The 15,349-nt window shown below is 35.1% G+C and overlaps 1 protein-coding gene across 1 annotated transcript; it reads left to right on the top strand.

The window, feature by feature from the left end:
- The first annotated feature begins 769 nt into the window (after positions 1-769).
- Positions 770-4,056, top strand: LOC132183140 (probable pectinesterase 8). Its single transcript, XM_059596540.1, has 5 exons — positions 770-1,176; positions 1,843-2,014; positions 2,117-2,323; positions 3,335-3,594; positions 3,857-4,056. The coding sequence occupies exons 1-5, from the start codon at positions 770-772 to the stop codon at positions 4,017-4,019; spliced, it is 1,209 nt and encodes a 402-aa protein (XP_059452523.1). The 3' UTR covers positions 4,020-4,056.
- Positions 4,057-15,349: the final 11,293 nt, after the last annotated feature.

Below are 15,349 nucleotides of genomic sequence, written 5' to 3' on the forward strand. Positions count from 1 at the left end.
TTGATAAAAAAAAAAATACTTTTTAGCATGTTTTACCAAACGTCTGTTCGATTTTAAAAACGCAATTTTTAAAATTACAATTTTTAAAATCGCACTTATTGAAATCGCACTCCCAAACGGGCCCTAAGGCTACCATGAAAAAGTAGCATTATAATGGGTGTGTTTGGGACCTCATTTTTCAAAAAAAAAAAAATAATAATAATAATAATTACCAAACAACTTTATTTATTGTTCTTTAACAAAAAAAATTTAAATATAATTTCACTTTTATATCACATAAATTACTTTTTATTACTACTCAAACGTAAAACACACAACAAAATTATTTCTCAAACGGGCCTCGTACGTATTCGATACAAAAGTCGAGTTAGATCTTCAAAGCGCTTACATAGAAATATTTTGGACAAAAAATAGCTCTACACCTGTCTATATAACAAAATAACATATCAAAACACATATATTTTTTTTAATAACTTTTTTTTTTCTATTCAAAAAAGAAAAAAAGAACACACTTTAAAAACACATGTAGTTTGTATGAATTTTGTCCCATAAAAAAGAGAAAAGTATAACATCCTTAAGTAAAGTTTGGTAGGTTGGGATATTGCTGAACCACAAAAATGCGCAACGACAGGGTGATTTGCAAGACATGTTATCAATTCTTTCACTTCAAGTGCATACAGTATTTGTGTATATATATTATATATATCCTTCATTTCGAAAACGTATCAATATCCCATCTTCTCTCCCTCGTACTAGAAAATTAGTGGTCATGAAGCTCCATCTCACATCTCTACCTTTCCTAGTTGCCATATTTGCTGTTTTGGCATACATCCATTTCATAAACCCCAATCCATCCTTCTTCAAATATGTTATTAATAATCATTTTACTGATCTCACCTTCTTCTCATCTGCTATTATCTCAACACTTCTCCCATACAGCATGGGAGGGCATCATCATCATCACCACCAACACAAGCATCCTAATAAGGGAAGAATAGGATCGTTCTGCTGGGATGATTTTCCACCTGACTTTCCTCCGGAAACAAACACAACCTCGTACATTTGTGTTGATCAAAATGGGTGTTGTAATTTTACGACGGTGCAAGCAGCTGTTGATGCTGTTCCAAATTTAAGCATGAAAAGGACCATAATATGGATCAACTCTGGCATTTACTTGTAAGTTTTGCTCGATCTTCTTTATTGATTTCCTCCTCGTCCAATTTGTTTCGTGAGTTAAATATACTTAAAACTCTTTGAACTATCAGGTATTTTCAAAAAAGTCATATAAACTAACAGGTGTGATGTTTAGATATATCAAACTACCATTCTGAAGCAAAAATGTCACTCCGCTAACGTTGACCGGTTAGAATGGAAAGAAAAATAAAATTTGATCAAAATCTTTCGAATATCTTCACCATTTTTCAAAACCAAAAATTTACCATTTATAATTTTAACTTCTAAAAAAATAGTACATTAAAAAATAAAATAAAAAAAATCTAAGGTGGCCGAACCACCCCGCCCTTGAGGTTGTATAGCCTTTTTATTTTGTTTATTTTTTAAGAAAATAGGAGTATTATTGGAAGATGCAAGAAAGTCTACTTTTCCTTCCGACCTAACGGTTAAAGCTAACAAAGTGGCTAATTTGCTATAAATAAAAAAAATGATATCTTGATGTATCTAAATATCACACCTGTCAGTTTGTATTGCCTTTTTGAAAATAACGATTACTTTAGGGAGTTTAAATGTATTTAAACCTTCTTTTGTTCATTATTTTCTTTTGGCATTTCTTAATTTCCCCTGGCTTTGAAACTTGCATGGCAATATTCCATTTGATTTTACCAGCGAGAAAGTGACTGTTCCAAGAACCAAACCGAATATAACATTTCAAGGACAAGGCTTTGCATCGACTGCCATTGCATTCAATGACACCGCCAATTCCTCTCATGGCACATTTTTTAGCGGCTCCGTTCAAGTTTTCTCTACAAACTTCATTGCCAAGAACATAAGCTTCATGGTAACATACATACATACATGCATAATTAAGCTTCATGCATGGTAAGATACATACATACATAACACATACATAATTAACATTTCAAAATCTTTGTCATGGAAGAATGTAGCTCCTATTCCAAGCCCTGGTGATATGGGAGCCCAAGCAGTAGCAATAAGAATATCTGGAGATGAAGCTGCGTTCTGGGGTTGTGGATTCTTTGGAGCCCAAGATACCCTCCATGACGATAAGGGTCGTCATTACTTCAAGGATTGCTATATCCAAGGTTCCATTGATTTCATCTTTGGCAATGCAAGGTCATTTTACGAGGTAATCGTCGCTGATTTCAAGGGAATCAGAGCGAAAGTTTTGAGTTTAAACATTGTTTTTGTCATTTACCTTTCATTTCAATTAAATATTTTATGTGTTGACTTTATTTATTAAGAGACAGTTTAAGCCCACATATGAGGAGAAGCATTTGATTAAGTTCATCTATTCTTATGATCAACTTCAATTTTTTAAATAATTGGTGATTTAACAAATGAAGACACTAGGGTTTTAGAAAATGTGTATTTCCCATATTTGTCTCCTCACATTAGGTGGGACTGATTGATCACCATGCCAAACTGTTGTAGAGAGGGTGGCAGGGGACTAAAGTCCTCACAAATATGATGTGCCTTTTAAAATCACCAATAAATTAAAATTCAATAATGACTATTTTAAATTCAATGGTAATTTAAAGCCACATCACATTTAAAATGACTCTAAATTCCTTATATCATTACTCACCGCAGAGTAATGAGATAAGCAGCCAATTTGCTGGCTTCCTTAAGTACTTTGTTTTAGGGTGACGTAATGCTAGCATACTTCCACATGCCTTCAATGACACGACAACAAGTTGGTTAATCTAGGGATTTTAGACAAATCCTATTTTGTGTTAACTTGACAGACTCAGCTTGCTTAAAACAATCACCAAAATCAGTTAGATTTGCTTTCATAGGTTTAAGCAACCTTCCTGCTCATGCAAATGTCATGGGGGGATCGGAGAAAAAGACCCAAAGTAGCCTTTTGTATTAGAATATTAATTAAATTAATTATTTTTTATCGATTTAAATTTTTTAAGAAAATAGTGGTTTAACATATATAGTATCGTAACAAAAATCTTGAGTTCAAACTTTATCTCCTTCATTCATCTCTTATTTTAATTAAATATATTACGTGTTGTGCATGTAAATATTGATTAAATTAACCATTTTTTTTATTGGATTTGAAAAAAAAAAATAAAAAAAAAAATTAAACAATAAGTAATATATGCCCTGCATGCATTTTTCACTGCTGCAGAATTGCCAGCTGATTTCCATGGCAAACCCAGTAAGCCCCGGAGTAAAGGGGATAAATGGAGCAGTTACTGCTCATGGGAGATCTTCCAAGGACGATAATACTGGCTTTGTATTCTTCAACTGCACCGTGGGAGGAAATGGAAGAGTATGGCTTGGTCGAGCATGGAGGCCTTTTTCTCGTGTCATTTTTGCCTTCACAACAATGTCAGACATCATTGCTCCAGAGGGCTGGAATGATTTCAACGACATAACCAGAGACCAGTACGTACACATATATATTAAATTACCAATTATCTTAAAAATTTAAATGGGATGAATTGACAGAATCAAGGTTTAATTTCTAATACTATATTAAATTATCAATTATCTTAAAAATTTAAGTTAATAAGAAGAGGTAAATTTAATCACTTAATCATTAGTTTATATATATATATATATATATATATATATATATATTATGGGTTTTATTGAAAAAATCTAAGTCTTTTTTTTGTCTGGTTTTGATTGCAAAAAATTATTGCAGGACTGTATTCTATGGAGAATACAATTGCTCGGGTGGTGGAGCTAATATGAGCATGAGGGCTTCTTATGTTCAGAGACTGGATGACACACAAGCTTCACCTTTCCTTAACGTCTCCTTTATCGAAGCGGACCAGTGGCTCCAACCCTACAGTTCGGCCTTGTAATGTGACAAAACCTATATGTACAAGACAAGACTATATACCAGGAAAAATAGCAGTAATAATAGAGACATGCTGTTTTTTTTTTTTTATTCTCTCATCCAATCTTCTTTCATTCATTTATTTTTAAATCTACCAATAGATCGGTAAGACCCACGTCTGTGAATCTTATAAATTTAATAATGAATTTGAAGAATATAAATAAAGGGTATAAATTTTCAAAAACCAGTATAGATAAAGTATTTTTCAACTCATTTAAAATAGTGTCAAATGTCTAGAAATATTTAAAAGACAAATTAAATCTAGTCTAAGTTAGTATACTGTTATTAATAACGTTAAGAATTTAATGTATCTTTTAAATGTTTGTTGACACTTGGCACTATTTTAAATGGGTTAAAAAATATTTTCTTCTTTAAAAGAAATTTATGTCCATAAATAAATAGGAGATAGAGGAATATCGTGTCTCATAATAATGAGATGTCTGGAATAAAACCTTTTGAGGCGCTTACATAAAAATAGAATAACTATAACATCAGTTTCCCAAGATGTCTTAGTTATCAAAGTTTTTACTATTTTTTATTTATTATTATTATTTTGTGGGGGAGGGTCTTGATAATTTAAACTTCTCTTTTATAAGAAATATGAAATTAGGCAATTTCATTTTAAATGCTAACTAGTTATTGGTGCTGTTTGAATTTTGATCTAATTGTGATTTTAAAAGTTACGTTAGAGAAAGCAAGAATACGTGAAAATAGAAGTATATGTAGTATTTGTTGAAGAAAATTGAGTTGAAAGAAACAATAAACAGCAAAATTAATACGAATTTGAGGCGTATATAAACATTATATTTAAGGTGATAATTGACTTCACTCAAAGGAGTTTGTTGCTGGTTACAAGCAATTCACATCTAAGATATTACAAAGTCATCAAGACATCAACTGGAGATGACGTTTGTTTTTCAGAGTTTCTTTACAAAATCGTGTATTTGACTTGAGAGGAACGAGAAAATAAAGTTATAAAATCTGTTGGATAGATCCCCTATTAATAGACTTTTGAAAGAACACTTACTGAAAAGGTTCAGAGCCCAACACGCTTACAGTTGGCCGAATGGTTTAGAGGTGCCTTTTACAAGAAGAATGGCAATGGTTTGACTCCCCACAATTGCCATCTTTAATAGGCTGTGTGTTGGGCGTCCATCTAAGCCTGCGACCTGCGGGCACCCAAGCCCAACTTGTTGAAATAAAAATGTAAAAATGATCACTTTCTTATTGAAGGGGTTTCCATTTACTTGAAATTCAAATGAATATATATATATATATTGTTGCCAGGCGAACCCACGGCCAAGTCAGTTCCATTTTTTTTTTTTTAGAATTTTTAAATATAGGAGTATAAGAGACATTTCACTTATATTCCGTCTCATTTAACTCAAAACCCTAATGATATGGGTAACATTGTAAACTTTTTAAAGCTAGATATATGAATTTGAGAGTTTTTAAAGTTTAATAATTTTTGTAAAAACGCTGAAAGTTAAGTGAAGTTTTCCCGAAAAATGTAGTTATTAACATTACTAATTTCTTTAAGTCGATGTTAGCATTTAAGGGTTGAAGTGCACATTCTAAAAGCACATGTGGTGGCCACAATCACTACAACAACAACAACAACAAAAAGGAGGAAAAAGACACTTTACCCCCCAAAGTTTGGAGGGATTTTCAATTTGACCTCAAATGTTTCAATTTTTGTAATGCACTCCCAAACTTTCAAATTTTTGTAATTCGACCATTTCGTCAGTCAAAACAGCTTTAACTGATGGAACAGTGATCACGTAACTTGCACGTGATCACTGTTGTCCTTTTTTTTCCCCAAAATACCCCCCATCCCTTCTAGACACACACACACAACCCCCAAACTCTTTACTACACATACTAAGTTTGTTGAGGCCGTCCATCAGGTTATGGAAATGGGATTCGAGCCCTTGAAAACTGTGTTTGTCCTAGCAATCCAAGTGTTAATGAAGATGCGTAAACCAAACTTGGAGTTAAAATTGGAGTTTTATATAAGGTGGGGTTTGTCCAAGGACATGACCCTCTATGCATTTAAAATGTATCCAAATTGTATGGTTTTATTAGAAGAGAAGATCACAAAAGCAATGGACTTCCTTGTGAACAAAATGGGTTCGCCATCTGCTGATATTGCTAGAACTCCTTTAGTTCTATTTTACAGCAATCTTGGAGAAGAGGATAATGCCTAGGTTTTTAATTATTCACATTTTACAAGCGAAGGGTTTGGTCAAGAAAGATTTGTCCTCAGGATCTATCATACTACCGAGTGAAACGTGCTTTGTGGAGAAGTTTTTGATCAAATTTTGTAATACCCCATTAGTTTTTGTTGTTAAAAGATTTTCTACAAGGAATGGTTAAAGGATTTATGAAAAGTCCGGTTTCATAACAAAGAACCTAAGCCTATACTTATAACCTAAAACTTCTTAGGCGTTTTGAAGCATAAACCCGAGCTTAACCATTTCTGACCGAATGTACGCTAGGGGGATCACTGTACGTACGCTTGCAAAAAGTACAAGGACGTACGCCTGGGGACCACTCGGACGTACAATACTTTTGGGTTAACCTTGGATAATACCCAAAACGTACGCTGAACCCTTTTACCCAATGTGTAATAGTACCGAACGTCCGCTACTTTTCAGAATAGTTGGTAGCGCCCTGAGCTTTTCTGACCTATAAATATCCAACCTCCCATCGCCCTTCAAACATATTTCTCGCATCTAGGCCCTTTGAAAACCCTTGAGTGAATATCTTTGTGAGTTTTGTGATTTGGGAAGGAACGAAGCATTTGTGTGCGTTCTTGGCAATTTCCAAGGTAACCCCTTGCCCGCTATATGCTTGTATTACTGTTTTTATTGCTTTATTAAATGTTGTGAATTTCAAAAGATGTTATGTTAATCTCTTTACTCTTTTCCTTACAAAACAAGAGATGTTTTCAAAATAGTTTCGAAAGCTTATTTGATTCCTTGTATTGGATGATTTAGCCCCACTTGCATGTATTTTAGAGGCTAACAATCCTTTTGTTAGATAAGGCTTAGTATTTTACTCGTAAGGGTTCTCTAGAACTGCGCATAACAACGTGTTGTATTGCATTATAGTAGGATTTAGCAATGTTGGAGGATTCAATCGAGCGTACGAGGTAAGTAAACACTTACGAACTCTTTCCTTAAAAACTTGGGATATGTCAGTTGGCTGACCATGAGTATGATATGAGCATGTCTACTTTTCGTAATAACTTGGTAACTACTTTATCAATTGATTAATAAAATGCATCGTATGATATAATACACTGGTACGTAAGGTATAATGGTCATAGGCTTATTATATAGACTTCATTTTATGGTCAAATGTGTGTGTGTGTTAAATGGGCCTTGGATTCAATGGTTGTTTTGTGGCCGGCACAGCCTTAATGAGCGCTCACTACAAGACGAACATCATTAGCGGTGTGGGCCACCCGAGGTCAGATTCGGTCATGCTACTAGTGTTATGTATGGTTGCGTACAATGGCTGGGGCACCAACATTATAGTACAGGTCCCTCGAGACAGTGCCAACCCTACTGAGAAGGGTTAATATCTCGGGTAGACCATACATGAGAGTTATGACCTATAAAAACATTATTCTTCTTGCATTAAAATGTTTAGGCGATTGCTACCGGTAGTACACCATACTTTTGGAAACCAAAATGCTATTTTATGGTGTATTAACGGAGATAACACCTCATTTTAAATGTTTACTAAACTGCACGTTTATTTATGTTTAACTGGACTCATATCATACCTAATTGTGAGGTTTACTTACTAAGTTGTTAGACTTACGTTGTTATTACCTTTTTAAGATGTTTGTCATTAGAACCCAGGAGTGGCCCGGTTGCCACTACGGACTTTGCTTAGAACCTACATGCAGTCAATAGGTTGGTATATTATTGTTATTAGTTGCTCAATGTCTTAATTTTGAGGAATATGCTTGTCCATTTTATGATTGAATAGTTTTCTCAGATTTATATCACCTTCCTATGCATTAACTCAGATAATGCTTAGAGGGGCGATTCTTCATTTAGCCACAAGTTGGTTTAATTAGGGTAATTGCCAGTAACCATGCCAGGTGAGCCAAGGCTAATTTTGGGGGCGTTACAGTACAGTATCAGAGCATTTGTTCTTGTCGACCGGAACTGCTAATCTGAGAATAGGACGTAATGCCTTACGGATGATCTTAAAGAATGGAGCATAGGATTGACCCAGAGTCTTTGATTGTTGTTTGTTTGATGGTGCGGGCTATAGTAACAGCCTTCTTGATTGCTTAGTTTAGAGTTGAATGGGATTGCATGTTCCACATTACAAGAACTTGATCCTTGCTTCACACTTAGATGCGCGATGGGTGTCATCGCTGGGCAACTATTCGGGAATGGCCAGTTGAGTTCAGGCCTTATGCGCCTGGATACAAGCCTCGCCATACCGAGCACAAGGTTTCCACTTGACCCTTTCAAAGGCCGAAGTCCCCATCATGGAAGAAGGTTCAAGAGGAAAGAGCCCAAGCAGATTTCAAGGATGGCCCGACTACAACAAAATGGAAAGGACGCAGCGTGTCGGCTGTACGAGATTTTCCACCTATTCCTAGAAGATACAACCCCTACCCTAGCACGAAGAAGAAGTGGAAATGCATGCACTACTGACTGAGATTGCAGACGAGTACACACAGATGAATCTAGAAGAGATCTGACTGCTGAAGGAAGGAGCATTGCCCAAAGGGTCCGACTGACAGAAAGCTGCTTTCCTTGCCAACATCGATAAGGATTACAAGGCACTAGTCAAGGATGAAGATGACCCGTTAGAAGAATCAGACGAAGGGTGCTAGACCTAGGAGTTAGGTAGCTTTTGAATGAGTAGGGCACTAGGTAGTTGGATTATGTATCGTGTTTAGAAGCGCGTTTTGTATCCATGCTTTTTTTTTTTTTTTTAAAAAAAAAAGGATTTCGAAAGAAAATGAATTTTCACTTATACCTTGAGTTTGTGAAATCAGTTTATTGTGAAGATGGAGTTTATCTTTTTAAGCTTGCTAATGAATGAAAATCATGGTTTTGAGTGACACTTGAATTTTGGATAACATGAACTTGTGCATAATGCTTATGGGTAACATTTCTGAAAAACCCTCAAGAGACTTCACTCGTCCTTTAGGGAATTCTTAGGGGTTTAAAAGGCTTGTTGCATATGCTAAATGCAATCGTACATCCCACAAAAGATGAATTTATCTTTTTGTTTTATGTTTTTTCATTTAGTTTTTAGTTTCGTATTGCTAAGGGACTAGTAATATGTAAGTTTGGGGGTGTGTTAAGTGCCAAAATATTCATATTTTAACCCTTAAACTTATATGTGTTAATTCCTTAGTGTTATTAGTTTATGCCCTTTTTATTTCCTTTTTGTATTTTCTGTGTTTTTGTAGGCTTCTGGAAGAAAATGAAGCAAATATGAAAGTATTGAGCTTAAAGAGCAAATTTGAGAAAAGCTGGAGGCTCTGGTAATGCAATCGATCATAGGGGAATTGCTATTGAGCGCACTACAAGCAAAAGGATCAGATGAGCGCAAGGCGTGCGCTCGTGTGAACAAGCAACATCCTCAACTGCACCTGCGATCGAGCACCCAACACCAGAGATCGATTGCAGTCCTATGATTGTGCACACACAGGTTGCGATCGAGTGCATCCGTGCGTGACGCGCAAGTCAGCTGGGGCCAGAATTCCTTTTCCTTCTATATTAGGGTATTCCAAGTCCTACTTGTAATAGGGCTAAACTCTACGAATTTTTTAGGTTTACTAGTTTAACAAGGACTTCTAAAGGCCTATAAATAGACCTCTTTGCTTCTAGGAAAAAGGTGTAGAGAAATAGGCATAAGCTTTGGAAAGGAACGGAAGGCTAGATCAAGAGGAGTTTGAGTTTTTTTTCTCTTCCACAATTTATTTTGTTATGTAGTTTATATTTTAATTGGGGCTAGATCGAAGCCCTAATCATGTCTTTTTAGGATTTCAATATTGGCGCCTTTGCTACAATTATATTTTGGTGTATTTAACTTGATTAATTCATGTTTTCTTGAATTCCTCATATGTATTTGCCTGATCAACATATGTATGTGGTATGGATTAGTTAATTAAATCAATTTGGATGACCAAGTCCTGGGTTTAATAAGAGTAACAAAAGAAATCCACACCAGGTTCTTGGGTTAATCAACATGGAAAACCGGGAGTATACACCCATGCCCTAGGTTCCGTGTGTTTGTTGATTTCCATAGATTTATGCTTTCTTAAAGAACAACTTAGTATACACCCATACTAAATCCTTTAAGAAAGAAAACAGTTAGAGTATACACCCATGCTTAACTTGTTACTTAGGGAAATCTATAGCTTAAAGAGTATACACCCATACCCTTAGATTGGCAAACATTAAATATACCGGTGTGATTGGTGCATTGGCATATTGTTATCTTAATTGGTCTGATTAGTGGTGGATATCAAAACCCTAATCCTTTTTAGTTTTAGTTTATATTTTATTTTATTTCTTTATTTAATTCAATCGTGACAATTGAATTTTATCTGTTTAATTAAATAGTAAATTACTTCTAAACATAATTTACCAATCCTCGTGGGAATGATCTCGTATTTGCCTGTTATACAATCTTAAGCACTTGCGAGTAAAACGTACCAAGTATTTTCCTATTAATTTAGGTGGGTATTTGGCACAACAAGATCGTAGTAATTTCCCAATTCCTGCATCCACACGTTTTCCTCTTCAAATCAACAATATACTGTCTATTTTTTGCCTCTACTTTAAACAACCCATCCCCAACATATGTTGAAAGGCAGTGGATTGCCTCTTCTCCAATTACTTCAAGCTTAGCTGCAATTCTGGGGCACAACTTACCCTCTAATGTTTGTGCCCCACTTCTTTTCAGTTGATACCTCCTCATAAGCTGCTTTCTAATCATTTCCATCATTTTTAATATGGGCTTGAAAGCAGCTTTTAAACGCTAGGAAATACGATCCTAGCTTTTAATTCTTGAGATATAGTAATTGCCAAGAATCAAGTGTTGGGATAGACCATGTCGTATAACTTATGTGCCTTGAAGTTCTTCCTAGCACATGACTCATATCTAAACAAATTCTAAACACACCAAAGATACAAGTTTTTGCACCAACAACACTAATATCACAACACTATTAGAGACCTATTCAAACCCACTCACATATCACATGAATATGAAGATAAACAACCTCATAAAGATAGATAGTTATCTTGTGATCATGTATTTGAAATCTCTTATATAGATAAGATAGATTGTTATCTCGTGATTGATAATCACCTTGTATTTGATAAATCTTATGTATTGAGTTTCTCTCAAATTCAAACTCTTGTAATCATCTCTTTATAAATAGAACGTCTTAACCTGTATTACGGTAAGGTAGCAAAGATAATTACAGCATCTTATATGGTATCAGAGTAAATCTGACTTACGTCTTACATCTTTTTTCTTCCGATCCTCCATTTTTTTCCTCTTGGCTGCTATTACTTCCAAACATCGCCAACCCCCTCCTCTAGTTACCTTCACAAACTTCAATCCCATCAAGCTTACTAGGGATAATTATCCTCGATGGCTTCCTTAGATTGTTCCACGTCTCTGAGGTGAAAATTACACTTTAACCCTCCCTCCAAAACACTCTTGTAATCATCTTTTTCAATGCCGTAAAGATTGCTCTAATCCGAAGTCTGAAACTCTAGATATGACATTTTTAGTAAAATTTATCAGGTTCGAGTTTCTCCCTAATCATCGCTCTTCTTTATGGAATCCTTAGCTTTCCAATCTACATAATCCTTCCCAAGTTAGATAGAATTCGCCCTCAAATTCACATCCTCAACATTAATGTTGATAGGGGTTAATTTTCACCCTACATCAGAAGGGAATGGGGCACCCTTACCCACCTTCCATGGGGCCTTGCTTGGTGTATTAAAGTAGGACATCTACGAATAGACTTATAAAATATTTGACAAGTTACTTAAAATTGTATACGTTACAAGTGCAAGTCACTATCACCAAACTAATAAATGGAATTTTGAAAATCTATATGAATACAAACAAATACAATCAAAGAAACATGATGGTTTAAGAAGAATGTGCAACCTACCTGCGGTTGTTTCACTTGGCGTGGTTATAGAATATACCCATCGTATTGAAAGATAAATGAAATCTATATTAGTGTTTTACGTTTATTAATTCATAATCCCGCCACTACATTAACAAGAGCCAATCTCCACTGTTGATAGTGGCAGAGCCAAAATGTAATTGTTGTAGGGGCCAAAGTTAAAAGTTTTCCAAACAAACTAAGATTTCGGTAAAGCAATCAAAGGAAGGACATTGGTACATAATTTGTTTTCTATCCTGTTTAGTAAGTCTAATAAATTTAAAACAATTTTTTTTTTTTTTAAAAAAAAAAAATTGGAAACGTATCTTGAATTACCAAGACCTGAAAACACCCACCTATTTAATGCACCATTTTTGGTCTATTGTGTCATGCATTACACAATTTTTTTTTTTTTTTTTTTTTTTCAATTAACCAGAAGGGAACCCTTGCACAACTATATCCCTAACCCCCCAACAATATTGGAAAACAAAGCAAAAAATTACACGGTTAGAAAGAAGATGAAGGAATTGTGCAAGGTCCACATTTTATCGGCATTTCCATTTAGAAGTTAATTTTTTTAACAATTGGTACACGGTTAGAAAGAATAAAAATGAAATGTTTAGGTGCACAAAATTTACACCAATACTCATGTACAAGTTATAGTTTTAACACACCCTATTAAAAAAAAAAAAACAAAAAAAAAAAAATTATCACACAGCTATAAAGAAATTTAATGAACTATGCAAGGGACAGAAATTATCAAAATTTTCACTTACAAGTCAGATTTTTTACACACCCTGTTTTAGAAACAAAAAGAAAAGAAAATTAATGATATAAACAAAAATGTTACACGTTTAGAGGGAAAACAAAGGAATTGTGCAGGGCTGGGTTTCAAAAATTTTATTTCCAACCTCAACCATACAAATGCCTAAACTATGCAGTAAACACAAGCATGAAAGTCTCAACAATAATGACAAGAATATTTTCCAGCATCTTTCCTAATCATTCAATACAATATTTCCTAATTATGCCTCACGTCCTATTAATTTCTTGTATTTCAAACATATATTTGAAATAAGTATAAAAACAAACAGAGGAAGTTTAACCCACTCACCTTGGTTGTCAATCTAGTTCGGGGAGGTATCCTTGTTCGTCTCGTTCTGTCCTAAGGCATATTACAAAAATTCCAGGTATTTCTATTTAGATGGGAGTGAGAGGAATAGAGAGCAGGGGTTTTTTCAACTATTTTTATTTTATTTATTTATTTATTTTCAATGAGGTAGTGAAACACTGATTCTCAAGAGATAAACTCACCGGGGCACACATGTTTAGATAGAGAACCCAGTCACCAAGCCGATGATGGTGTGGCGTTTTTCTGTGAGTGGCTACAGCTGAGTCATTGGGGTATTTAATCTTCGTATATGCTGAGACAGAGAATGGGGGAAAGAGAAAGAGAATGGCAAAAAGAGGAAGGAGATGAAAGGAAATGATGACGGAGTTAAGTACAAGAAAATGGGAATGAATCAGTGCAAGAAGGAGGAAGAAAACGATTTTTTGGTTGGGGTGAAGTTTCTGAGGAAGAAGGCACTTGTGTGAAAAGAGGGAAAACGTTGGGGAGTATTTAGTTGGAAAAATGTTAGTGCTCTGACCTGAAGGATAGAAGAGGAATTTTACACTTAGCAATTTTTCAAACTCGCATTGAGTTTTCTGCTGCAGCCGGTCTCATCAAACACACCGTACCTGATGTAGCGCTCTACCCAAAATATGAACAGTGCAACGGAAATAGCGATGTCGTTTGTCAAACAACCTTATAAATATAGTAGTGCACATAGAGGTGATCTATATATACATACGGATGTGCTGATCCACGGGACAGTAGTGAAGCCTGGTTGATGCAGCGTAGGATTGTGGTGAACAAGAAAAACAGCAAGTAGAAGGGATAAATATTTCTAAGATTGTGAGACTATCACAAGAATCAAAGAAATCTTCTTAAAAACTATAGATTCTATCTATGGTTTAAGGAAAAACATAAAGAAACTCAACTCTGAGTAATTCTTATTAAATAAACTCAATAATAATCATAAACTGAATTGTTAAAGGTTATGAGCGTATATTTATAGCCCAAGACTTCTAGTCCTAAGATAACAATGAAATAAAGTTAATTTAGAAGTCTACGAAAGACAACTAAACCAAATAAAATACTAACAAAGAAACCTAATTCAAATAAAGACTGAAAGATAAGATAGAATAAACAACTAATAAAAGACTAAAAGATAAGATAAGATAAGATAAGCCTTGAATTCCAATCTACATCATCCTCCCAAAGTTGGAGAGAATTCGCCCTCGAATTTGGACTATCTTTTCCACGGTCTTTCGGATGTCCAGTCAACTCATTCCACTTGCCCTTCCTCAAGATCAAAACAAGGCAACATTTCAAAATAAACGTAACGCTTCTCATCATCGAAATACCTTGATAGTTATCATGAAAGCCCCACACACCACTTGGCAATACTTCATATTTGCTCTTCTTCTCTCGTTCTTTCTCCCTCTCATGTGCCATGAAGATACTCCAGAACGAGTCAACCGTTGTTTCCTTTGTGAACATATAATTTTTCTCCTCCACATAAAACTCACCATAATCTTCATTAGGAGAATTTAAAATATCCTCAACACCAAGGAAATCAACATAATCAACCTCTTCACCATTAAAATTAGACACTTCACTTGAAAGGTCTTTATCAACCTCTTCATAATTATCGATGTTACTCGTGGGCTCTTCTTCTTCCAATTGATCATCTTCAAGGTAGAGGCCGCCAAACATGGGAGAAAAACCATCTTCTTTGTACTCTTCCTCTTGGTCATCTTTTTCGGGGTAGAGGCCGTCAAGCATGGGAGAAAATCCATCATTTTCGTACTCGTCCTCTAGGTCGGATGCCAAAGGTCCTTCACTCGGTTCTTTCTCATTGACATCGTCATCATAGGTTGGTGGGGAATCCCAATCCACAAATCCTTGCGAAGGATCCTCAACATCTTCATGTCTAAACTCTTCATCAATGAATTCGGACTCCTGAAACTCTTCATCCATAGATTCTTTTATCGGCCCCGGTACCACTTTC

Source organism: Corylus avellana, chromosome ca5 (assembly GCF_901000735.1).
Source record: "Corylus avellana chromosome ca5, CavTom2PMs-1.0".
Lineage (NCBI taxonomy): Eukaryota > Viridiplantae > Streptophyta > Magnoliopsida > Fagales > Betulaceae > Corylus > Corylus avellana.